Here is a 25,858-nt window from a genome sequence, read left to right on the forward strand (position 1 = left end):
AAACCATTTACAGTTCTATGTGGAACTTTGTAAAGTGTCAGTAAGAGGAAAGAACCGATCAGTTTTCTTATAAAAAAAACCCCCCAAAAAACTCCTAAAACACAATATATGAAAAATTCAAAAAGTCTTTTTTTTTTCTAAAAGTGTAATCATGCACAGTAAAGACATTAAAACTTTAAACTTTAGCCAGTTTATTTACGTTTTAATTTTATAATGATGCATAATATTGTGTGTAGCACCTTTCGTGCATAAAAATGCATAAATAAAGTGCTTCAATGATCAAAACTTAAAAAAAAAAAAGAAAGCAAAAAAAATTTACTAAAAGCAAGAACTATAAGGTAAAAACGTCGGCTATGATACATTGTCCACCATAATAAAAATGATGAAATACTATAATCAGATATAAAAGCTAAAACACAAAAAAGAATTAATATATTAATCAAAAGCTAATTGAACAACTTAAATATTTTTTTTATTTATTTATGGAAATATCTGGCAACTGTCCAACTCCAATAGGCGAAAGGTGTCCAGATCCCTGCGACATAATGACTAAACACAGTTCCACCAATCCTCTTCAGATTTACATTTCAAGATGTCAGAAATGCAGCATTAGAAGTCCTCAAACTACTTAAATCTGGAACATATTTTGATCAACAGTCAGATGTGTATAATAAAAAAACCAATATAATAATAAAAAAATCTGTTAACAGGTAACCAATGCAATTGAAAAAAAGGACAATGTGATTTTATTCTCCTGGATCTTTTAAGCATTTTGATTGCAGCAGTTGTATACAGAGGAAGAAAAAAAATAATCACACATTTGGTAGATGGTCCAGAGCGACTTACAATTATCTCATCTATCCAACTGAGCAGTTGATGTTTGAGGGCTTTGCTTAAGGACCCAGCAGTGAACGCTTGGTGGAGCAGAGATTTAAACTCAGCACCTTCTGATCAGGAGTCCAACGTATTAAACACTGAGCTCACGCTTCCGAACAAACAAACAAAGTACTGTAGATATATAATTTTTATTTGTAGAACAAAATACATTTGAGATGTAATGTGTAGCAGTAGAACTGAACATGTCTTTTAGGGAAGTACCACAGCTTTTCTCATTCTTTTCTGCTTTGATTCACTTCATTAGTTTTCTTCTTTAAATCACAAAATCTAAAATCTGATCTAGATTAAAGCTATAATATAAAGTGAATCAGCATGCAGTTTCTTATCCTCAGCAAATCTAAATCATTTGCCTGTGTGACTGTTAATTAATCTTTTGTATGAATAAAAAAAACCTGACGAAATAGTTAAAAGAGATTGATTATTCATACATTATTTGCGAATAAAAGGGCTGTTTGTGCTGCATAGTGTTTGTGTGTGTGAGGAATATAATATCTAAGCAACAACAACAACTTTGCAATTAAATTGTGGGAATTTACTTTACTGCCGTCATTGATCAGGGCCAGTCATGGACGTTACCTAAATTAGTATAAATGATTTCTCTGTGCAAAATCAAGGAACTGTTGTATGTTGCTTTGTTTCACTTATCTTGGAAGTCGTGTCCAAGGATCGGGAACATAAAATGTTTAGTTTAAAACAACAAAAAATAACAGCGGACTTCTTTTGGATTTCTAAAACGATTAAATCGCACAAACAAGAAACAGAAAGCAAAACTTTGGATTATATTCAACAGCGTAACACATCGTTTGTGTTAGTGGTCAAGTTGCGTTTCTCTATAAACAGCTGTCCCAGTACAGAGCAGGATATGGCCTGGAACAGACACAGCAGTAAACACATAATCTGACCCATGGGCCAGTCTCAGTAACATCTCATCCCTTTATCGTTTCCACGCCTCCACCTCAAAGTCCATCTCAATTCCACTTGTACAAATGTCCCTTAATGTCAGAAAAAGCAATTACTGCTGAATAGTTTCGAATTGTTGCTTGTTTTTACTGCTTTTAATTCACCGTCGGCTCCCATTTGCATATCTAGCACTGGGTGATAATCCGCATCTGGCCGTGTATTGTGTGAACAGGACTGAGAGGCTGCCAGTAAAACCACATGATACAGATTTTTTTCCTTCTCCTCGAGTTTCATTCTGATCTTCTGCTTGTTTCTCAGTGCAGTGGTAGTGGGAGGGTTGCACAGCATTTCTATGTTGAGGATCATTGTTTTTCCCCTATCACCAGATTGCGTCTGTTGTTAAACATGTTCCAATTTATTTCCCATTATGAAAATATCAGCGTTAATTAACTCGCATTTCGAACCCAACAGCTGCCCCACTTGTTTTAAAGGGGTCAACTTTATCATTTTTCGTTACATCATTTTTTGCAATTTTGACAGTCTGGTGTCTGTTTTTTTGGGGGATTTTTTTGTTTGTTTGTTTGTTTTAATGTCTTGAACACATGCTCTGGGTTTTCATGCCTATTTATTGATAAGGAAAGCGTTACGATTTCTTTCTTTATTTTCTATTTCTAGTGTAAAAATTCTCCATGGGGATGCGCACTGTTCTCTCCATTACTCCTAATAAGGTGTCATATAATTTAATTCCATGCTTCACTTGTCGGAGAGGAGCTCTTATCCGTCTCCAATTTTGAGTTTTAATGGATATTACTCTTTAGCACTCGTCTCACAATTAGGGCGTCTAGTTTGCCTTTTAATGAAAATCAGATTAAAACTTAATCGAATTAAAGTTCATTTTAATCCACCTATCGCACAGCAGACGCTCTGTCGTTTGGAATCTCGGTGACTCCATGTCTGGCTTCATTTAGTTTACAAAGAAATGTGTAGGCAGCTTATGTAGAGCGTAGTAGTTTCTTTTTGTCATGCGCAATGTAACACTCCTTAACCTCAGAGACACTGAACCTTCTGATTGAGCAGTTAATGTCAAAGGACAACATTTGGAAGCTTATGGTATAAGACAAATATAATATGGACAAAAGTTTGTGAACACCTGATCATAAAATGTATACATGCTTTTTGAACTTCATATTCACCATTTAATCTCTTGCTCTTCTAATAATCAACACTCTTTTGGGGATCTTTGACTAGATTTTGGAGTTTTGCTTACAGAGTTTTGTTCTCTTTCACTTATAAGAACATTAGTAAAGTGACCTGGGGTGCGGTCTGCATCCCAATTTATCCCAAAGGTGTTCTTTGGGGTTGAGGTCAGAGTTCTATAGCAGGCCACTCAAGAGCTTCCACTCCAACCCATATAAAGCATAGGTTCATTGAGCTCGCTTTGTGCACAAGGACATTGTCATGAACACTGAAATGCTCTCCATATTGTGCAATAAAAATTTCAATATGTGCAATACTATTTTTTTTTTAACTTATTTATTTCTGTATTTTTCTGTGCAATAATACTTAATTTTTTTACATTAATTTTTCTTTATAAAAAATGTGCACTTTTTTATTTTATAATTTAATTTAATTTAATTTAATTAAATGTATTTTTTTTTTAAATGTGCCACTGGAAGCTTCTGTCACCAAAAGTGACATCAGTGCAAACCTTCTTGTCAATAAAACTCTTTCTGTTGAAGTTCAAGTCAATAAACAATGTAATGCTACCAAATCCAAAGAGATCCTATACAAATGTGTGCCTTAAACTTTGTGGGAAACAGTTTAGAAAAGGACCACATCTGGCTGGAAAAATTAGGTGTCCCAATATGTTTAATCTAACTCGTGTGTGAAATCTAAAAAGATTTTAAGAGATGCCGTTCATAATAGATGGCGGTTGTCAGGTGTGGTATTCAAATCTGCCCTCCAGAGACGAGAGTGAGAGCGAAGAAGGGCAGACAAGGAAGAATTGAGCAAAGGTTTGACTTGTGATGGACTGCCAGCTCTTCTCTCAGCCATGACAGTGTAATATGTTTTACAAGTGACACGGCAAAGGGCTTATTTCACAGTCTTTGGGAGCAGAGCAAACAGCTATCACGTGTGTGTGCTGCATGGGGGCTTTGCTTTATTTCGAACGACCTTCTCTTTAACTTAATTATTGTCTGACTTTTTTCCCCCACTGTTGGCCACTATCTCTAACTCTGTCTTATTCTCAGCTCTTCAAAACTCTAAATCTGATGCCCATTGTGTCTGCTAAAGTGCTGATACCAGCTTTGGGGGAAAAAAAACAAGAAAAAAAAAACTTTAAACACACTTTGTGTAATCAAAGGGACAATGAAAACCAGCAGGTCAGCAAAACAACCCCAAACAATAGTACAAGGCTTTCCTTAAATAACCTTTTTTATTAATTTTTTTATTGTATGTGAGACTTCAATATAATCATCCTCTTATGCCCAAGTTATTAGTTTAATTGGAGTTGAAAGTGGAGTATTTTAACCTTTTCTTGTGGCTTCTTTTGATTTTTTTGTAAATATTATTGTATATTACTCATTGCTTGTATCTTTAGTGACAAAGCTAAAGTATGTCAGTCTTGTCAGTCAGGGGCATTGTCATGCTGGAACAAGTTTGGGTCTCATAGTACAAATGATGGGAAAATTTTATGTTTCCGCCTCCAAAGAAACCCTATACTATTGTGCGCCTCGAGCTTCGTGGAGGAACCACCTCTGTGCTTGAAAAATCAGGTGTTCCAATACTTTTGCTTACAGTAAATATCCAAATATAGCAATAGAGAAGCTCATATCAGCTTCTAAAGCCTCGAATATTTTTCATCAGTGGCGTAGGGCTGAAAGTGATGTGGAGATATTCACCCATTTTTACTTTGCATTCTCTTCTCCATTTTGTTCAGTTTCAAAAAATGAGGAAGAGCATAGGTTTTGCAGCAGTCTATGAAAAAGAGGACAAATTTTTTTTCTCTCTCTCTCTCTCTCTCTCTCTCTCTCTCTCTCTCTCTCTCTCTCTCTCTCTCTCTCTCTCTCTCTCTCTCTCTCTCTTTTACCCACTTTACATTTCTACAAACTTTACAGGTTTTGAGACAGCGAGGTCGTTCGCCCTTCATGGTGCCCATGTCATCTTAGCGTGCCGGAACAACGCTCGCAACAGTAATGCAGTTAGTCGCATCCTACAGGAGTGGGTGAGTGTGTAAATGCTGCTCTGTATCCCAGAATGAAATGCGGTTATGCTGCATTGTCCTGTGATCGTTTATAAAAGGCATTGTGCAGCTGTGAAAGTGAATGAATTATTCTAAATGAAAAGAAAACACATTTTAAGTGGGGTCAATTGCAAGTAAAAAAAAAAAATTGGTCAGAATTAATAAACACTTTTCATAAATAATCTTTCTGGTTCTATGCAGTTATTTTGACCAAATAGGTATTAATAGATTTTAATACCAGGCTAACTACAGCTGCACGGAGGAAACAATTTCGAGTCTTTTTCCAGTCTGCGCCATGAGCGGATCTCTCTGATAGCCTGCGTTATTAGCGGAAGGCGAACGGAATAGCCGTCTGATAATTAACTCTGATTATTGCACTAATATTGTGGCACTCCTGACGCTCCCTTAGATTTATGACTGTGGGAAAATAAACAAATGAAATGTAGGAGCTGGAGCGTAAAGAATAAGCTATTACCAGTGCTGTAATTACAGCCGTCCCGAGACTGCGAATTAGTTGATTAATTACAGGATGTCGATAGATTACAGGGGAATATAAAGCACTTCAGAGCGCTTGAAATATCTAATTGAACAAAGACACTCCTTGATGCTGTATAATTCTTCTGCTCTGACGGCCTGCATCAAGCCTTGTTTTAGTAAATGTAACTGCACCAAGACAACACACACACACACACACACACACACACACACACACACACACACACACACACACACACACACACACTAGAACCAGCAGAAGAAACATTTATTATTAAAGTCGTGACATTAAATAAATAAATAAAAACTTTGTCATTACAATTCTTCTGAAAATCGGCCACGTTTGCGATCATTTTGAAGAACGACTGGATAGAAATATCTGGAATAAAGCTGATCATGCTGAGATTCTCATTTTCTGATTAAAAAACCCGGCATCTGATTTGACTCCTGCATCTCTGATATCCGAACATGAGTAATGAGAGCAGTAACATATTGAGTGACTGTGACTTGTGGCTACAGAAGTATTCAAGCTACGTTATATAATAATAATAATCAATAACATTTTGATAATTTAATGTCTCCTGAACAAAAAAAAAAAAAAAAATTATATATATATATATATATATATATATATATATATATATATATATATATATATATATATATATATATATATATATATATATACTGTGTGTGTATATATATATATATATATACAGTGAGGAAAATAAGTATTTGAACACCCTGCTATTTTGCAAGTTCTCCCACTTAGAAATCATGGAGGGGCCTGAAATTGTCATCGTAGGTGCATGTCCACTGTGAGAGACATAATCAAAAAAAAAATAAATCCAGAAATCACAATGTATGATTTTGTAACTATTTATTTGTACGATACAGCTGCAAATAAGTATTTGAACACCTGAGAAAGTCAATGTTAATATTTGGTACAGGAGCCTTTGTTTGCAATTACAGAGGTCAAACGTTTCCTGTAGTTTTTCACCAGGTTTGCACACACTGCAGGAGGGATTTTGGCCCACTCCTCCACACAGATCTTCTCTAGATCAGTCAGGTTTCTGGCCTGTCGCTAAGAAACACGGAGTTTGAGTTCCTCCAAAGATTCTCTATTGGGTTTAGGTCTGGAGACTGGCTAGGCCATGCCAGAACCTTGATATGCTTCTTACAGAGCCACTCCTTGGTTATCCTGGCTGTGTGCTTCGGGTCATTGTCATGTTGGAAGACCCAGCCTCGACCCATCTTCAATGCTCTAACTGAGGGAGGAGGTTGTTCCCCAAAATCTCGCAATACATGGCCCCGGTCATCCTCTCCTTAATACAGTGCAGTCGCCCTGTCCCATGTGCAGAAAAACACCCCCAAAACATGATGCTACCACCCCCATGCTTCACAGTAGGGATGGTGTTCTTGGGATGGTACTCATCATTCTTCTTCCTCCAAACACGTTTAGTGGAATTATGACCCAAAAGTTCTATTTTGGTCTCATCTGACCACATGACTTTCTCCCATGACTCCTCTGGATCATCCAAATGGTCATTGGCAAACTTAAGATGTGCCTGGACATGTGCTGGTTTAAGCAGGGGAACCTTCTGTGCCATGCATGATTTCAAACCATGACGTCTTAGTGTATTACCCACAGTAACCTTGGAAACGGTGGTCCTAGCTCTTTTCAGGTCATTGACCAGCTTCTCCCGTGTAGTTCTGGGCTGATTTCTCACCTACCTTAGGATCATTGAGACCCCACGAGGTGAGATCTTGCATGGAGCCCCAGTCCGAGGGAGATTGACAGTCATGTTTAGCTTCTTCCATTTTCTAATGATTGCTCCAACAGTGGACCTTTTTTCACCAAGCTGTTTGGCAATTTCCCCGTAGCCCTTTCCAGCCTTGTGGAGGTGTACAATTTTGTCTCTAGTGTCTTTGGACAGCTCTTTGGTCTTGGCCATGTTAGTAGTTGGATTCTTACTGATTGTATGGGGTGGACAGGTGTCTTTATGCAGCTAATGACCTCAAACAGGTGCATCTAATTTAGGATAATAAATGTAGTGGCGGTGGACATTTTAAAGGCAGACTTTTGGGGTCTTTGAGGGTCAGAATTCTAGCTGATAGACAGGTGTTCAAATACTTATTTGCAGCTGTATCATACAAATAAATAGTTTAAAAATCATATATTGTGATTTCTGGAATTTTTTTTTTAGATTATGTCTCTCACAGTGGACATGCACCTACGATGACAATTTCAGACCCCTCCATGATTTCTAAGTGGGAGAACTTGCAAAATAGCAGCGTGTTCAAATACTTATTTTCCTCACTGTATGTATATATATATATATATATATATATATATATATATATATATATATATATATATATATATATATATATATATATACTGTGTGTATATACATTATGTGTGTGTGTGTGTGTGTGTGTGTGTGTATATATATATATATATAAAATATGTACTTAGCTCTAATAATTAATTCTGGGCTAAGTAATAGTTAGCTGTCAGCCAGAATTACATGAGGGGTTTGATTTGTGCTAAGTTGTATATTGCTGTGAATTTGCTGTGCAAATAAATATTTACTTGCCAAACTGTATCAGTAAGCAAATGCACATTAAAGCTGACTTCTCGTTTCATTGTAGCATTATGGTGGGGTCTAATGGTTTGTGTTCGCAGCGTGCCCTTGTCATCACAGTAGATATTTTGCATCTTTGGTTGTTTTGGGTTCCTTGTATGGTGTCACAAAGCTGATGTTGACTTACTGTGTGTGTGTGTGTGTGTGTGTGTGTGTGTGTGTTGCTGATTTCTACAAATGAAACATTGCTGATCAGTAGAAAGGCATCGTAGTTTATTTTTAGAGTAGAATCCGGTTGCTTTTGGTCTGTACAGTGCTTTCCAGGTCACTGTATTATTCGTGCAGATGTACTTACCCACACATGCTTACTAATCACAGCATAGCTCGAATCTATAAAAACGTCGTCACTGATTCAGCTACTTCAAACACCCACGTTGACAGGAAATCAGAAGAATCCCACAGTCATGGTTACTCCCGGGTCACTTTTTTTTTTTAGATTTTCCATTCCAAAATCCCCGAATACGATTTGCTTTAGTGATCGCTTCTAATTTGGTGTAATCATTAACTTATGGCTGTCAGCTTAATGCTTTCAGTTGCTGAACTAGGAGTCTTACAGAACACGTATTCGTAAGATCTTTTTCGGTATGGGGCTTTCGGTTCGGTACTGAAAGAATTCGTTTTTACGTGCGGAACATACTGTATTTTTCAGTACTGTATATAAGCTGCTACTTTTTTCCCACGTTTTGAAACCCGCGGCTTAAACAATGAAGCGGCTTATTTATGAATTTTTCCTGGGTTTTTCCCGGTCTCACAAAGTTCATGCCAAAAAACTGAACCCCATAACATTAGACCAATTAAATTTCCGAACGGAAACGAAAAAACGCACCTCACCTGTGTTCTGAGCTGCACGGCTTCGGGAGAAAAAACTTTTTTTTTTAAACGCACGACAATGACAAAAGATTTTCTCCTGAGAGAAATAGTTGTGAAAGGAAGGAGGAAGACCGTGAACAATGACTTGGTACTTCCGTTTTTACCACGGCCTTGTGATATGGATTCTTTTTCCTTTCCAAGAGTTTCTCTTATAAGGAGAAAATCCTGACAATTCCGCATATCGACGGAGTAAGTGAATGAAGGATTTAAGGTATGTAGACATTTGTTGTTGAAATAAGTAGAACAGTAACGTAGATCATATCTTTTCATTTATATAATATTTTAACCATGCAAGCGATTCATTTAGAATTGTTTTCAAAACTTAAACAGTTGATATGCACAAATGCATTAATAAAAAATGACAAGCAATTTTATGTAATGCATTTGTTCCCCCAACTGTACCGAATTTGAAAAGAACCGTGTCTTAAAAACCGAGGTACGTACCGAACCGTGAATTTTGTGTACCGTTACACCAATAGGACACAGGGAATAAACTACAAAATCTTTTTATTTAATATTTTATAATTTTATAACCGGTCATTGATGATCCGAATTCATTTTATTATTTCAAAAGCGGTCGTAGCATGATATCAGCAAGTTTGAACTACGAACACGTTCCCAGCTCGTCTCCTTATCTGAATAATTACAGATGGAGCTGATTGCGTCCAATGGTACCAAGAGTTAATTTGTCCGACACGCATATTTTGATTGAGTTAAGAAGAGAGAGGATAAATATTTGGATTAAGCTTGCATTAAGAGTTAGATTACAGTTAGCTGTGTTTATGAAATTTGAGTTTAATGTTGTGTGTGTGTGTGTGTGTGACGTGGCCAGTAAATGAAAGTGAAGAATGAAACAGGTGTGTTATAAAGTATAAATAACAAAAACATAGAACTGTGAGGGGAAAAGTGTACTAATGCTGACACTGAGGGACAAAGAGTTGCTGCTCTAACTCAAAAAATTTAGGCTGAAAAACCCAAGCCTACAATTCACCCAAGGGACTGACATAATTCCTTATTAATAAAGAAATGGGGTTTTTATTTCAATTCTAGACCTAATAGCTGACTTAAGGGAGACTTTCTTTTCATATGCTGAGTTTGTCAGATGCAGTTCATGCTGTGCAAACACAAGACTTGTTCACGTTGTTGGGTGTGTGCAATGCTGATTGTTATCGTTTTGTAACTTTAATGCTGTGGCCTGATGGCTGACGTGTCAGTAGTAGTTCCCCTATGCTTGCTGAAGCTATGAGATGTGCAGAAGTGGGTTCTCAACAACACATTATTTACAAAGGTGAGTCTGTAGAGGTTTTTTTTTTTTGTTGCAATGGCTGGTATTTAGGCAATATTTAGATAAATGGAGGCCATCCTATCCTTACACCGACTGTTTCTCTGCCACAGAGGAAAGACTCCCCGGCTTTCTTATTGAAATAATTTTTCGAAAATAGACCAGTTCATTAACATCTGGACCACCATGATTTTTCAACCGTAATACAATGTAACATACGTAAATGAGTCAAATAATTTTTTTGGTTTTCAAACATTAAGTATGTTTGTTATTTATGTCACATTTTGTGATTTCCATTTGCCTCACCCTAATTAAAGCCACAGACAATAATAATAAAAAAAAATATATATGTTGAATGAGAATATGGCGGGCAGCCTGACGTTTAGTATATTTCCTATATATCGCTCTGTATATACATTGAGTTGTAATTATCACATTAATCATTGCAAATTAGTTTCACGTAACAATATGGCTTTCAGCCTCATTATTATCATTATCATTATCATTGCAGAATAAAGCACATGCTTATTATCTCATTAGTACCCTCTCATTATTAGATTAGTCCAGATGACAGTAAACTGAGGGTCATGATATAATAATGCCCCTAAAAAATGTTATTTTAAGTAGGTTTTTTTTATCATCCATAAAAATATCTTATGCATAAAATAGCATCATATGTCATTACATCTAAAAACATACTGTATGTTGCAGCATGAGATTTTGGTTACAATTGTCAGGGCTGGATTAAATACTATTTGCTTTCACTGTATTTCACTGATATCACGCAAAACAAGAAAAGCTTATGGCCAGAATCATGTCAAATTGAGACACGCCTATATTTTAGGCTCCACCCCCCACACACAGATGAGGTAGTGGTAGCTCAATGGGTGAGGTTGTTAGACATCTGATCAGAAGCTCATAAGTTTAAATCACAGCTTTGCCAAGCTGCACTGCTGGGCCCTTGAGCAAAGCCCTTAGCCCTCAAATGCTCATTTGTATTAATGAGATGAAAGTTGCTCTGGAGAAGGACATCTAATAAATGCCATAAATGTAAATGTCTGACTATCTCACTACACACTCTTAACTTAACTCATACAGCTCATAGTTCTCACCTTTGCACCATACAAATCAACAGCTGCTTTAATGCTACCTGGAGAAATGCATGCAGAGGGTCGTTCAGAAAACAATACCTTATGTGAAATCACAGCTTATTATTATTTCTTTTATAAAAAATTCTATTTTTATTGTATTATATTATTCATATAATTAATAATATATTCATTCATTCATTTTCTCCCGCTTATCCGTAATTCGGGTCTAAGCAGGCCCCCGCCTTCGACTGCTGCCCAATCCTCATAGCACCGTCCCTTACGGTCCCTCCTGCAGGTGGTAAAACCCACGGGAAGGCGGCCCCACATCACTCCGACGTCACGGACCTTGATATTTCCCTTGTAAGGGACCCCCTTAATAATATAATATCTTATAATATTATTATTTGTGTATAGCAATTCACAAACTTCTTATTTATTTTTTTGTATCTGAATTATTTGGACAAACGAAGCAAAACCTTCAATAATTCATGGCTTTGGTGATCAAAAGAAGTAGATTTTTTTCCAATGCTCAAATTAATTTTACATATGATGCAAAGTTTTTTAGGATGAATTTTTTATTACCTTGATTTCACTGAGATGCTCAGCAGACTTGCTATTCATTTATGTAATTTTGCAAAAAACAAACATTTGAAAGTAAATGGTGTTTACTATAATAATGAAATGTGGTGTATTTTAGTATATCTGCCTCAGCCAGGAAGGTTTTATTCATTGGGTCTTGGTTTGTATTTGTAATTTACATTTAAGTCATTTGTGTGAGAGGGAGGAGTGAGGAAGATGCATTACACCGCACCGTTATTTTAAAGCAAACTGACACCATAAATAAGGGTCAAACTGGTGGTTAATATTAGTGTTTATATGTGTGTGTGTGTGTGTGTGTGTGTGTGTGTGTGTGTGTGTGTGAGAGTGAGAGAGAGAGAGAGAAGAGAGAGAAATTTAGTTTTCTTGATTGCCTGTAAAATTCTACCTAACTCTGATTCATGATCCCCTGAGAGATGTTTAGTAGCGTCTCTGGGGGAAATGCGTTTCTGATCAAGGCTCATCGCCGTTGACCGAAAGAACTTTTTTTTTTTTTTATTTTTTTTTATTTATTTTTTTTTTACAATTTCTCCCTGATTTTCAGCATGTTTGCCGTTTTTTTTTACTGACGTCAAAACTGCTAAGGAGGCACTTTGTGATCATGTTAATTGCCCACCTAGCCTCGTGTTACCATTTATTCATTGTTTTTGCAGAATTCTATTTCCAATCAAGAGGAAAATTAACAAGGCCGGTGCAGCTAAAGTGGTGTTGCGTTTATTAGGATGTGCTTTGGAACCAATTAGGGGGAACGCCGCTGATCCGCAGAGGTTTACTGAGCGAGTGAGTGGAGAAAAGATCAACCTTGTGATGTTTAAAATGTGCATGAACATCGAGGCAGACAGACGGGCCATTGTAATTAGATAAGTGACCGTGTTTAACTTTCCACTGGCAACACTTTTCTGAATACAGTAGCCGGTTATTAGACTGATTTAAAAAAAAAAATTCTGTTTAATTGTTTTGAGAGCAGGACATCGAGTGCTATGAACAGACTACATAACGAAAATAACCAGCAGCAAGCATCTGGACATGCGATCTAGTGGAACAGAATCGACAAGAAAGTGGTGGTTAACTTTCTGGTTGTATCAGAGCCTGCAGAAGAATATGCAAAAAATCCAAGCAAGGGTTTAAGCGTTCACCTGCTATAATCAGACAACATGACAAGGGGATACGTTTAGAAGCGGTGCCTCAATCTGTGTAAGCTACTGAGCTCACGTCACAGAGCATCAACTTACGTCAAGTTGTCGGCTGCACTGGATGCTGGCCTTGGTTGTAGCCAACGGTTGGATAGAAAAAGGAAAAGCATTGAATGCTGGCAACTTAAAGAACAATGCTAATTGTGAAAGGGTTTTTTTTGCACTATTGGGGTTGGTAGGAATTATTATTGCACTTTGGAGAGAAGGAAAAATTGGAAATATTTTAATATTCAGAGTTTGCATGTTATTCCCATACATGTGTGTTTTCCGCTCCCTATTCACACACATGCACTGACATTTCCAAATATTATGGAATTAGGTATGTGCACATGCAGTTGTGCCATCACTCCCCTTGTGCCCTAAGTTCCCTAGGCTTAAGGCTTCACCATGACCCAGTGTAGAATTAGCATTTTGGATGATGGATGAGATCCTCTCAAGAGGGTCTTGTAATTTGTTTATTAATGCACAAAGAGTTTTTATCCTATGTACTGTGTATGTACTGTAGTCTTTATTCATAAAGATGCAGTATGTTTTGCTTCATAGCTACACATCTGTTATGTAAATAATTAGCAATTACAGTATTTAGAAAAATTATGGTACATTTCGTATTATACATGCAATGTTTTTGTATTTTTGTATACATCTACCATATATATTAACGTGTTATGATTTTTTGGGGGGTTAAATTTGCTCACATCATACATTCGACACACCTTAAAGAACACAAAACTATTATTATTAAAATGTGCCTGACATGTAGTTATGACATTTAATTAAAAAACTATATTGACTAAAATGTAATAAGTAGAAATGTTTATTTCTTTAAAATAATATATTAAATAATATGAATACTAATAACATGTAGAAATTAACACAATTTGTTATGACAGAGTTATTATTTAAGCCTGTCCAAACTATTGGCCATGAAATATAATGTAATTTTTTTTTATTATTAACTGAATTGTATTTGTTAAAGCGACACTGCAGTCTCTTGATACTACTTAACATGAAAGTGTAGCTTATTTATTCTTCCTCAAAAGTTTGCATAAAATGGGTTTAATAAAGTGTGTATTGCACACGATCACAACTAATAATGCGATAATGACTCAGTTCCAGCTAACAGATGTGCAGTTATGCAGCAGTGCCTGCCGTAATTAATAGTTTTGATAATACAGGGATCTAATTTTGTGCTTTATTAAACAATTCCAAATGAAACCTTTATTAACTTCTTTAACTCCAAGAAAATTAATTAACTTTAAATAGTGCTTTAAAAAAATCTAGTGGTAACCAGAAGCTGCTTTTCATTTACTCCAGGACAATGAGTTTTAAGCCATTGTTGAATTACTGAAATGCTAATTTCTGTAAGAATAAAAAACGTAGGCTGTGCTTGTTTTACAGCAAAAAAATGACAGGAAGCTTCATTTTTTAATTAAACAAAACAAAAAAAAACCTATCGCCCTTATGTAGAATCACAAGCTGTCAATGAAACTGGGAATTGGGACAGCTGAAATTGGGTCAGCTATAATTAACACTTCTCAATAAAGCCGTCATGATGCAGTAGGATAGTGACTAATCAGTCTTTTATGTGATATACATAAACATCAAAACTGTGCATTTATTGTTGTACAGGTCTGATCTTTGTTGTACAAGTGTAGGTCCAATCACAGCTGTACAAGTACATGTCTGATCACTGCGTCTGTGTAGATGATCTTTTTCTTGGGATAGACTCCACTGCACCTTGTCTTATGGATGCTCAATAATACGTGTGTTGTTCATTAATAAAATAAATACTGTAATCGTGTACAGATCTTATATAGATGTATCGAATAAATAAAATATAACACATTATATAGCATAACATAATGAAATTCCTCACCTGGCAATGTATTTCCCTTGACTATAAATATATTAAATATATATTCAAATATAAGTATGTAAAAAAATCTAGTACTTTTGTAATCGTGTACCTTTTAAAAAATAAAATAAAAAAATTTGCCGCTGTAACCATTCTGAATGTGGCAAGCAAAAAGAGAGAGCAACAAAGCCTGATCTGGCTGTACTGTATATGCTAATTCACTGGCTAACCAGTTTACCTTTGTTGAGGAATTTGAAACGTTCAGCACTTCGACTGCATAGCTGTAAAGTTGTTTCAGCTAGGCTGTTCAGTACCAGGGTCTTTAATTAAGAGTCGAAGTTCACCCCACGTAATATGTGGTAATTGTTTCCAGTTGTTGTAAAGCAATCTTGAGTGTACCTCTACTTTGATGAGAGAAAGATTAATCAGTAGGTGATTTTAACGCCGATCCCCCGAACTCGATCTGTATCTGCAACGTGAGGCCTGATTTTGGTGCTTGAATCTTTTTCTCCGTGTGTATTTTGTTCACAACTGGTGGTATTTTTTTGTTTTGTATTTTGTTTCATTATGATTTATGGGACAGTGTGTCTGAAGCACGTGCACCCCTTTGGTTGCCATATGGGACCGAAAAGCACCATTGTACTTCCAGGACTTGTTCAATTGGCCCTCACTGAATGCTGAAATCTGCATCTTTTGCTAAATTTGGATCTCCGTATAGACGGATACACAAGGGCAACTTTGAACCACAGTTGGTCAAAATTATGTACTTGTATTCATACGACAACTGTTCTGTGCCAGCCCATTTGTGTTCTAGCTAATGATACACTTGTGTAGGTTTCACGGGTTTACCAGGCTTAAAAGTATTGCTTTGTCTAGCACTTTAAACAAGTGTTCAAGACCATGATGCTGGAGGGCAAGTTGTGCCCATATGGTCATGAAATACCAAATTAAGTTTCATCCTGAAGACTAGTGTCTGTTCGACTACCTGAATAGAGTGTGCAAGTTTTTTGTGATCTGGCAGGACCTGTATTCTGTGGTCCTGGAAACTCTGACCTACTGCTTGACACCTTTAGGCTTTTAATCAAATTAACAAATGTACCACACATACATTTATTTAAAAAATGCTTTGCTGCCCTGGTGGTCTAGTGGTTAAGATGCAGCGCTCCCACCGCTGCGACCCGGGTTCGATTCCCGGTCAGGGAACCATCCCCAGCCACTCTTAGTGCCGGTCCCAAGCCCGGATAAATTGGGGAGGGTTGCGTTAGGAAGGGCATCCAGCGTAAAACATGTGCCAAATCAAACGTGCGGAGGATCCGCTGTGGCGACCCCTAACGGGAGAAGCCGTAAAGAAAAAGAAAAAAAGCTTTGCTGCCCAGGAAAATCATTATCTTTGCTAAAACCAAACCGTCCTCACAGAGCACCATAACAGGTGACTGTTAGCAAAGCTGCCACACACGAATATGCTAACACACACTAACAGCTCAATGCTATTGAGTAAAAAGTCATTTATGCTTGCCTGTTGCATTATATGTTTATCTGTTTTTTTTTTCTTTTATTAAGAGTGCACACATTAATATCTATAGAAGCTGAATGAAACCAGAATCAGACATAATAATAAAAAAAAATCAGTTACACTTTGAAATTTTAATGATTGCATTGATCATCATATGTTTTCTAAGAAAATAAGATTTCTATCTGCTTTGATGGCAAAAAAAAAAAAAAAAAGAATGGATTTAACTGCACAGCTTTAAGGTATTATAGTTTATCATTGTCTTTTCTGAAGCATTATGCTAATTATAACCGCTAGACCAGTGTGAGCTATTGCATGTTCTGCAGTCAGATAGTGGTGGATAGTAACAAAGTAAATGTAGATTGTTACTGTACTTAAGTAGCCTTTTTTGCATATATGTACTTTACTGACGTATTTACATTTAGGGAGGCTTTTACTTGAATGCATTTCAAAGTCAAATATCTTACTACATTTTTGTGAAATCAGTCATTCCTTTTTATTTATGAGTTCATAAAAACCTAACTGGTCAAGCACTCAGCAATCCACCATTTAGGGTAGAGCTCACGGTCTGTTTTGGGCTCATGTTCATTTTAATAGATATCAATCAGTGTTTGACTCATAAATTTCATTCTATTAATAGATTGTTGTGCTGAGAGTAACATTAGTCATTTTATATGAACTGTTTAAGCAATTTAGCAGTTGATTAAGCAAAGAGTCTTGTAACGAAAATGATAATAGGATAATGGAATCATAGTACTTTGGATGGTTACCGTATTTTTTGGACTATAAGCTGCTACTTTTTTCCCACGTTTTGAGCCCGCGGCCTAAACAACGAAACGGCTAATTTGTGGATTTTTCCTGGGTTTTTCCCTGTTTCACAAACTTCAAGCCAAAAATTCTGAACCCCATAACATTAGACCAATGGAATTTTCAAACGGAAACGAAAAAACGCACCTCATCTGTGTTCCGAGCTGCACGGCTTCGGGAGAAAAAAAGTTTTTCTTAAACGCACGACGATGCCAAAAGAAAAACTCCCGAGACAAATAGTTGTGAAAGGAAGGAGGAAGACAGTGAACAATGACTTTCTTGTTAGGCTACTGTTTAGATACAAGCCGTTGTAACGAGTTGATTCTGGGTTAAGGGAGAGCTCACTAACTCCAGTTGCAGCAGAAATCATATAAGCACAGATAGGTTTCCAAAATTCGTGCTTTTTTTTATTATTCTTGGAAACAGCGTTACGGGTTAGTCAAAGAAACTTAGAAATGAGCATAAAAAAAGAATAAGGACATATTCCTCGGTCTTGCACACATGCAGTAATAGCGGAAAAATGCAGAGGCATGCTATTCCCAAAATACCGCTATGCTCCTAAAGGAAGCGCAACATATTTCACCCGTTACACCGTGTAACCTACACTGTCTTTCGTTAAAGCCTGTGTAAAGTTCATTAGTTTCAATGTAGACTGCGGCTTATAGACATGTGCGGCCTATTTATGTTTAAAATAAAAATCTTTGTCAAGTTCAGTGGGTGCGGCTTATATTAAATTTCCGGCTTTATAGTCCGGAAATTACGGTGAGTACTTTTGAAGGCGAATAATTAGTGAAAGTTTAAAGGGCAGCTGGAGTAATATTTTATCGAGTATATCTCTGCTTTAAGTACATGGTTTGTGTACTTCATCCACCACTGCAGTCAGATTATGGACTAAAAACGAACAAAAGGCCTTTTTTTTTTGCAACTGTGGAAGTTGTGTTTTGTATTGCAGTTTAAGAAAGACAGCGATGGATACAAGCCTTGCTTAGATTTCTCAGCTTGCATTGCATGGATTTTATCAAATGAATCATGGGACAGCGGTGTGTTGGGTAAAATTATTCATGGTGAACAATTTGAACAAGTTGTCTGGTGCCGCTTTATGACACGGCGCCATTAATCACAGGCGTGTTAGCGCACCATGTACGTGCATCATCACTGCACGTGTGAACCACAAACATGAGATTACATAGAATACATTTGCATTTCTATTCACTTCATGATTACTTTGCTTGAGCTTGTTTACAGGAATTATGTTCAAAACGTTTTAAACTTTTTTTTCGGTCTCGTTCTTTGACACATTAATTGCAAAAAAAAAAAAAAAAATACGAACATTGGAATGCATTTAGCTGAAAAAGTTCTGCTTGCTCGTATTGCTGGTTGAGGGAACTACTGTTTGTGACTGTTTTCACAAACACACACACATACCAGCACATAGTGGTTTTTAAATGTAGTGCAGCTTAGCAGAGCTGTGCTCAGGGAACAGGGCTTCTGCTGGTCTGGGACTCTGTCTTAATCTATCCATTCCCCTCTCCACTAACACACACATTAAAGCAATATTGCTCTCCTGTCCCCAGCAGACCTCAGACACAATAACCACACTTGCTCCTAGGAAAACCCACCCAAATACTTCTGACACCTCGGGGCTCCCTCGGTGCTCCTTGGGTACAGCCACAGGTCAAATCAGAGTGAAAGTTTCCGATTTTTTTTTTCCTCCCTCCTTTTGCACCTTTTCCTTTTTATTTTTTATCTCCCAGTGCCCTGGCGACAAAATAAGGGCTTAACTTGTAATGTGCTGTACAGGTCCCTTGGTGGTTGTTGATTGTTTAGTGCTGGGAAATTAGAGGGCTGCTAGCCAGGATTGTCCTTTCTGAGCTAAGGCTATAGGAACTCGCCTATTCTTGTTCAGCTGCACTGCAGAGGCTGAGTCTCGGTCAAGAGACAATGGTGTTCAATACTTTATTCAGAAATTTTGGAACACCGTTGCTAAGAGTCACACTGGCAGGTTGAAAGAGATTTTCCTAAAGCAAAGAAAAGCACACAATGCAAAAGATTTTCTGTCCCGTTCTTGTAAAAATCCTATACAGTAAACCAAAAGTCTGTAGTAGTTACTTTCAGATTGAATTGGTTCTTTCCTTTCATCAAGTTTGTAATTTCTTTCCTTGTGCTCCTTTTCCTGGCTCCTGACACATGTTAATGGGCAGTCGCATTTCTCAGTGATGTCAGCCTGGTGGGAGAGCTTCTCTCTCACCAACTGAGCTCTCCATCCTGGCCCTGAAATAAAACAGCCTCATTTGTCCTCCCTCCTTGGCTTCCTATTTGAAGCTTTGGCCGGCTCGTGAGCGAGTGCCTGTCTGCTTCTATGAATCCTTCACCGGGCCATGACAGATAGTTTGTGTTTATGCAGTGCTGGACTCGTGCATAATAAGTCTTTTGAAATAAATTGCATATTGTCATATAGGCCTGATTGTGTGATTTGTCTTTAGATTTTGGTACATTCATGCCTTCTAGAGAGAGTGTGTCATGTGCACTGACCTGCATTTACAGCTCTTTTTTCTTCAATACAACACTGACGTACTTAGAGGCACTTTCTTTCTTTTTTCCAGTCCTATACACAGTTTATATAGTATAGTCACCATAATGTGATGCTAATTTATTGCCCTTGTGACCGAGGACAGCAGATGACAAATTTTTATCAGTGTCAGAATGTTTTAAGATTAAAATCAGCATGACCACTGCTACGATATTCACCTCAAAGCCCCCAGGAGTACAAAACTCACATGGCAGTTTCAAATATGTTCGTGGCAATAGCAGTATGTACTGTACATTCTTCATTGATTTCAGATTAAATGTAAAATTAGCAGGCTTAAGTCTTGTACAGTAATCTGCAAACCTACCATACACCACTTCTCTTTAGTTCTTCAGTTATTATAATGTATCTTGTACAATCTTAGAAGAAAGCTGCAGTCACACAGTTTGAAACCAGCTTGTCTGAGACAATGTATATATGTGCAGAGTTTTGAGAGGACTTGTGTTATATCTATTTAAAAAATATCTATTCAATTGTTTGTATCACAGTCTGATATTACTTCAGAAGTTTTCTTTGTGCATCTGCGTTACCTGGGCTTCCACAATGTGCTCTTTTATTTATTTAATTGTTTATTTTGTTAGAGCACCTCTTCCGCTGTACAGATAGAGCCTATGGGCTGAGGAGGAGCTGTAAAGTGGATAGATTGCCCTCACAGCCTCTGTCTTCCTTTATTGGCTGCGGTAATTGACATATCCTTGTCATTTATAATCATCTGTGCGTCGCTCGAAAGTTAATTGCTTCCCCCTCTGCATTTGCATGAGGCTCACCTCTGAAGGGCACAGCTACCCATTAATATTGTGTCATGATGAATTATCACAAATAAAGCCCAACATATTGATTAATGATGGTTGCCGTTCGCTCTCACTCTTTTACTAAAAAAAAAAAACAAAAAAAAAAAACAGGTTAGGTAGAGGAAAGAGAGAGAGAGAGAGAGAGAGAGAGAGAGAGAGAAATTGTCTTAGGTGGTTTTATCGGTTGGAATAAGGGTCAGGGTCAGAGTCATTGAGGGGCATGTGTATGACCTGGGGTGGTTATAAGGGTCATGGGTTAAGATCAAGGCCCATTGGGGGTCTGACTATCACATAACAGAATATATATATATATATATATATATATATATATATATATATATATATATATATATATATATATATATATATTTATTTATATATACATATACACATATATATATTTATATATACATATACACATATATATATCTATCAACATGTGTGTGTGTGTATGTATGTGTGTGTATGTATGTATGTATGTATATATATATATATATATATATATATATATATATATATATATATATATATACATACACACACACACACACACACACACACACACACACACACAAGAATCCCCTATTTTCCATTTCATTTCACTAGTCAGAAGATGGGGGGGGAATATGGAAAGATGTTCAGCTAATACACTGCCACTGATTTGTAAGGACTAGGGAAGGCCTCATCACAGAGCAGTGCTTTGGTATCTTTGCAAGCCTTCAGCAAGCGAAAAACAGTTAACCAGCACCCAATCTCAAAATCAAGCTCACAGGCAAGACTGTCTGAATAGCACTTCATTAGGTCCCAGCTGAGCACAAGGGCCAACAGACTCAAATAATCATAAATCCACTGATGACTGAGCCCAGTGGCAGCCATAAAGACGATTGCTTTGTGGGGTGCAGGGCGACACCATGCTCACACTGTAACAATGTTTTGGCTCTGGGTTAATTTATAAAAGACTGCATGTTAAGATGTGGTTTTTATTTCCATGCACATTACTTTAGTAGTTTATAGGTATGTGCGAAAGTGTGTGTGTGTGTGTGTGTGTGTGTGTGTGTGAGTGAGTATGTGTGTGTGCAGCGTTTGAGAACGCAACGGTAGTTGTAGAGTTGTTGTTCCTGTGATGAATGCACTTCATTATTCAGCGCTAGCCTTCTGGACATAAGCAAAAAAGCAAGGAAATGCAGAGCTGTCCACCCAGGAAGTTGAGATACACTCATTAACAGTGTCCCACCAGGGTCATAATACATGGTCGAAAATGAACAATAAGTCTTTGGAGGCGGGGTGTATTCTAATGAAGCAAACATCCCCAAAGTCATTTCAGATATTGGTATGGGCCGGAGAGAGGCGAAGGACCTGGGGAATAGCTAACAGGATCTCATTTCCTTTACTGAAATATTCCATGTTATGTGTTAAGGAGCCTCCACTTCATTAAGAGCATAAAAGAGATGCTAATTTTGCCGAACAAGAAAAACAGAAGTTTTTGACAAGAATTCCTAAGTGAAGACAGAGCAATAACCTCAGCCAATAGGGCCAAAATTAAGAACCAGAAAACGACTGCATGGGAAAGAATGGATCGGGAAAATCAAGTCCCACCTACAAACCTGTATATGAGCAAGAAAGCGATTAGTCCCTTTGTTAATAATGGCATTAATATTAATGTAGGAAGTAAAGTGATTGGATGAGTGATCCACGTCTAGAGACATTCATTTTGCTTTCTTTCTGTTCCTCCTCTGACTTCTTTTCTCTGAAAGAGGATCTCTCCATCCATGCGCAGTCATTCTCTCTTGAGTCTATGAACGAGGGCCCGATTCTCCTCCTCGTTCATCACTCTGAATTTGATCTCTCAGTTTTTTTGGGCAGGAAAGGGAAGAGCAGCACTTTTTCCCCAACCCTCTCTCCCTGGGCTCTAAACTGGTAGGCCTGTGCTGGATGTAGCCAGCGGAATTAATTGCACCCTGTTACTGGCGATCAGCAAGTTTGCACGATGCACATGCTGTTCCGCCATATGGTTGCCCACTAGGTGAAGAGTTTGATTAATGTTTCAGAGGCCCCAATTTTTCTCTCTTTCGGCTAATAGCTGATCCCCAGCCATTGGAAAGCCCTGCTTGTTTTCTTCTTTTTCTTTTTTTTTTTGTTTATTTCTCTTCAGCTTGCTTTTGGCTTCTGTCTTGCACATGCCATTGTAATAAATAGCATAATTTTTTATTATAATTGAATATCAGCATACCCATCCCACGCATTGAACAGAATTGTGTGAAATAATGAAATATAATCGGAAATTATTTTTATCGCACAGTTCGGATTGAACACTATATGGTGAGTCATGTCATATGACAGTACATGCACTGTGAAAACATACTTGAAATATTGAGGAAAATGTCTATAAAATAGACTGATTTTGTATTCTTTTTGTTTATTGGAATAAACCAAATATAAGATTTGTTAATTTCAAGCTTGAAATAATAATTGATTATTATTTGATGTCTAGGATTACTATGAAACCTTTAGTTTTCTATTAATTTTAGACTTTCAATCTTTATTTATTTATTTTTTGTGAGATAATTTTTTTACAGGTAAATGTGAGCATAAAATTAGTAGAAATCTAGATGTTTGATAATAATAATAATAATAATAATAAAAATAATTGCAATTTTATTATAGAAAATATTAGAAATGCACTATATGGACATAAGTATTAGGATACCTGACTTTTCCAGCCATATGTGGTTCCCCAGTGAGAAATAGAGATAGAAAGAGGGAAGGAAAAAACGAGTCCTTCAAAGAATGCTGCAGAAATTATCTATCCTCTTCCTAATTTTTTGGAACTGAACAGGATGGAAAAGAGAATGGAAAATAAACAAGAAACTCACGTGTGAGGAGAGCTCGGTGATGGAGTGCACACGTGGTCAGAATAGCAAACGTGGTAACGCCCGTGGTCAGATTAGCACCGGTTGCACAGCTCCTGATGTACACAGGACGATGCTTTTTGACACACTGACAAGGTCGGTGCTCCCTGTGACTGTGCGTGCAGCCTTGTGCTGCCATCTGTTGGCATGTTACAAAACTAAACTTTTTGATACCACCACTTATGAATCAATAATTTTTTGTAACTAATTTTGTATGTGCACTTGAATACGGTTTATTTAATTTCTGCATGTCATATTATATGTTTATGGTATTTGAAATATAGGATTAGAATGAGTGACTTCTTCTCTGTTCCTGTTCTCTGCTGCTGCTAGTGTGTCTGAGAGCAGGAGCACTGCATTTGTCTGCTGTGATGTCAGCAAAATATATACAATGCAAATTGTTATTTATTTCCTCCCTTTTTTTCTGTCTGTCTGTCTGTCTGTCTGTCTGTCTGTCTGTCTGTCTGTCTGTCTGTCTGTCTGTCTGTCTGTCTGTCTGTCTATCTGTCTATCTATCTCTCTTTTACATGTGTGTCTCTCCCCCTTCTCGCACTGGATCTTTCTCATTAAATGTGGCAGCTATTCTCCACTAGAATGTGGCCCAGTAGGGCTTTTTTTGAGAATGGGAGTCTGGGAATGGCTTGTACTCTGATGCTCCGTGCTCGCCGGAAACTTCCGCTCAGCGCGGTAAATCTCTCTGATTGCACTGTGTACCTCTGCACTGATGGGGTGTTACCAAGGTGGTCAACTCTCCAAAGAGCCACTCTGAATTGCAAATGGTGACTATAACTCAAACATAATGCAGATCTTAGCATGGATGGACAGACATTGCTCTCCATTTGGACCATATGGGAGAGACACCCAACATGGGGGCTGGTGGGCATTTGAATGTAACCGGGTTGTTATTGTTTCTACACAAAGTTAGCGCTTTATGTATTTCATGGAAACAGAGTAAAGGATTGCGGAAACAAAAGACTGAGGGATCACGGCGTTCGGCTGTAAAGTGTTCGAGAATGCTTCTGATATCCGGCCTCAGGGTTTCAGAAGTCGAGTTAAAGTCGTTGTCTGGGTCATTTTTTTTTTTGCCGTATTCCAATTCATTATCCAGGGATTATTGCTCTTCTGTATGAGAAATCGTGTTTGTAGGAAGCTGAAATGTTCGGTGTCATTTGTGATGGAAGGAGCGATGTGTGTTCGCTCTGCTCAGTGGAACTGAGAGGGAAAGCAGGAGGGAGGAGAGACGTGAAGGTAGTAATTGCAGTGTGCACGCTGAATAGTTCTGTGGAAGCAAATTTTCGACCCTCCTATTATTATTTTAATAATCTGCATCTTACTACTTTCGCATGGATCATTTGTTTGCAAACCAGGTTATTTAGAGAGGGAGGCTCGAGGGTAATTTCATGCTTTAGAGCATTTATACCTATAACTTAATGAGGAAAATGGGTTGTTTCCAATAATACGGAATGAGAAATTACACTGTTTCTACACCAAAAGCTGTTTGTTTATGCAGCTGCTCTACGTGTTCTGTCTTGTTGCGAGTGTAAAATTAGCACAGTGTTTTCAGATACTTACTTTAATTCAATTCAAACACTCCTTTTTTTTTTTTTACTCTTTATCTCTTCTATCCCTTCTCTTTTTCTCTGCTCCTTTTATAATCTTTCATTTCCTCTCTTCTTTCCTAATACTAATCTTAATCTCTCCTCTCTTCAACCCAATCTCTCCACTAATATTTCTTCTCCTCTCTTAATCTCTCCATTGCTTTCTTCTCGTCTCCTCACTTATTTTCTGCATTCCTCTCCTCACTTCTCCTCTCTTAATCTCTCCATTCCTCTCTTCTCGTCTCCTCACTTATTCTCTGCACTCCTCTCCTCACTTCTCCTCTCATAATCTTTCATTTCCTCTCTTTTTTCCTAATACTAATCTTAATCTCTCCTCTCTTCAACCCAATCTCTCCACTAATATTTCTTCTCCTCTCTGAATCTCTCCATTCCTCTCTTCTCTTCTCCTCACTTATTTTCTGCATTCCTCTCCTCACTTCTCCACTCAATCTTTCATTTCCTCTCCTATTTCCTAATACTAATCTTAATCTTTCCTCTCTTCAACCCAATCTCTTAATTCGTCTCTTCTTCTGTCTCAATCTTAATATTTTTTCTCCTCTCTTAATTTCTCTGTTCCTCTCTTA

General features: G+C 37.4%; 2 protein-coding genes across 3 annotated transcripts in view; both read left to right on the forward strand.

Annotated features, from left to right (window-relative positions):
- The window catches only part of urahb (urate (5-hydroxyiso-) hydrolase b), a 464,718-nt gene that overhangs the window by 92,407 nt on the left and 346,453 nt on the right, over positions 1 to 25,858 (forward strand). The window lies entirely within an intron of this gene.
- The window catches only part of wwox (WW domain containing oxidoreductase), a 186,734-nt gene that overhangs the window by 7,107 nt on the left and 153,769 nt on the right, over positions 1 to 25,858 (forward strand). For both annotated transcript variants that reach the window (XM_083546446.1, XM_083546447.1), the window contains exon 5: positions 4,917 to 5,023. In XM_083546446.1, the coding sequence (XP_083402572.1) occupies positions 4,917 to 5,023 (107 nt within the window). The remainder of the gene's footprint in view (positions 1 to 4,916; positions 5,024 to 25,858) is intronic.

This window comes from Silurus aristotelis (genome assembly GCF_946808225.1).
Source record: "Silurus aristotelis genome assembly, chromosome: 7".
NCBI lineage: Eukaryota > Metazoa > Chordata > Actinopteri > Siluriformes > Siluridae > Silurus > Silurus aristotelis.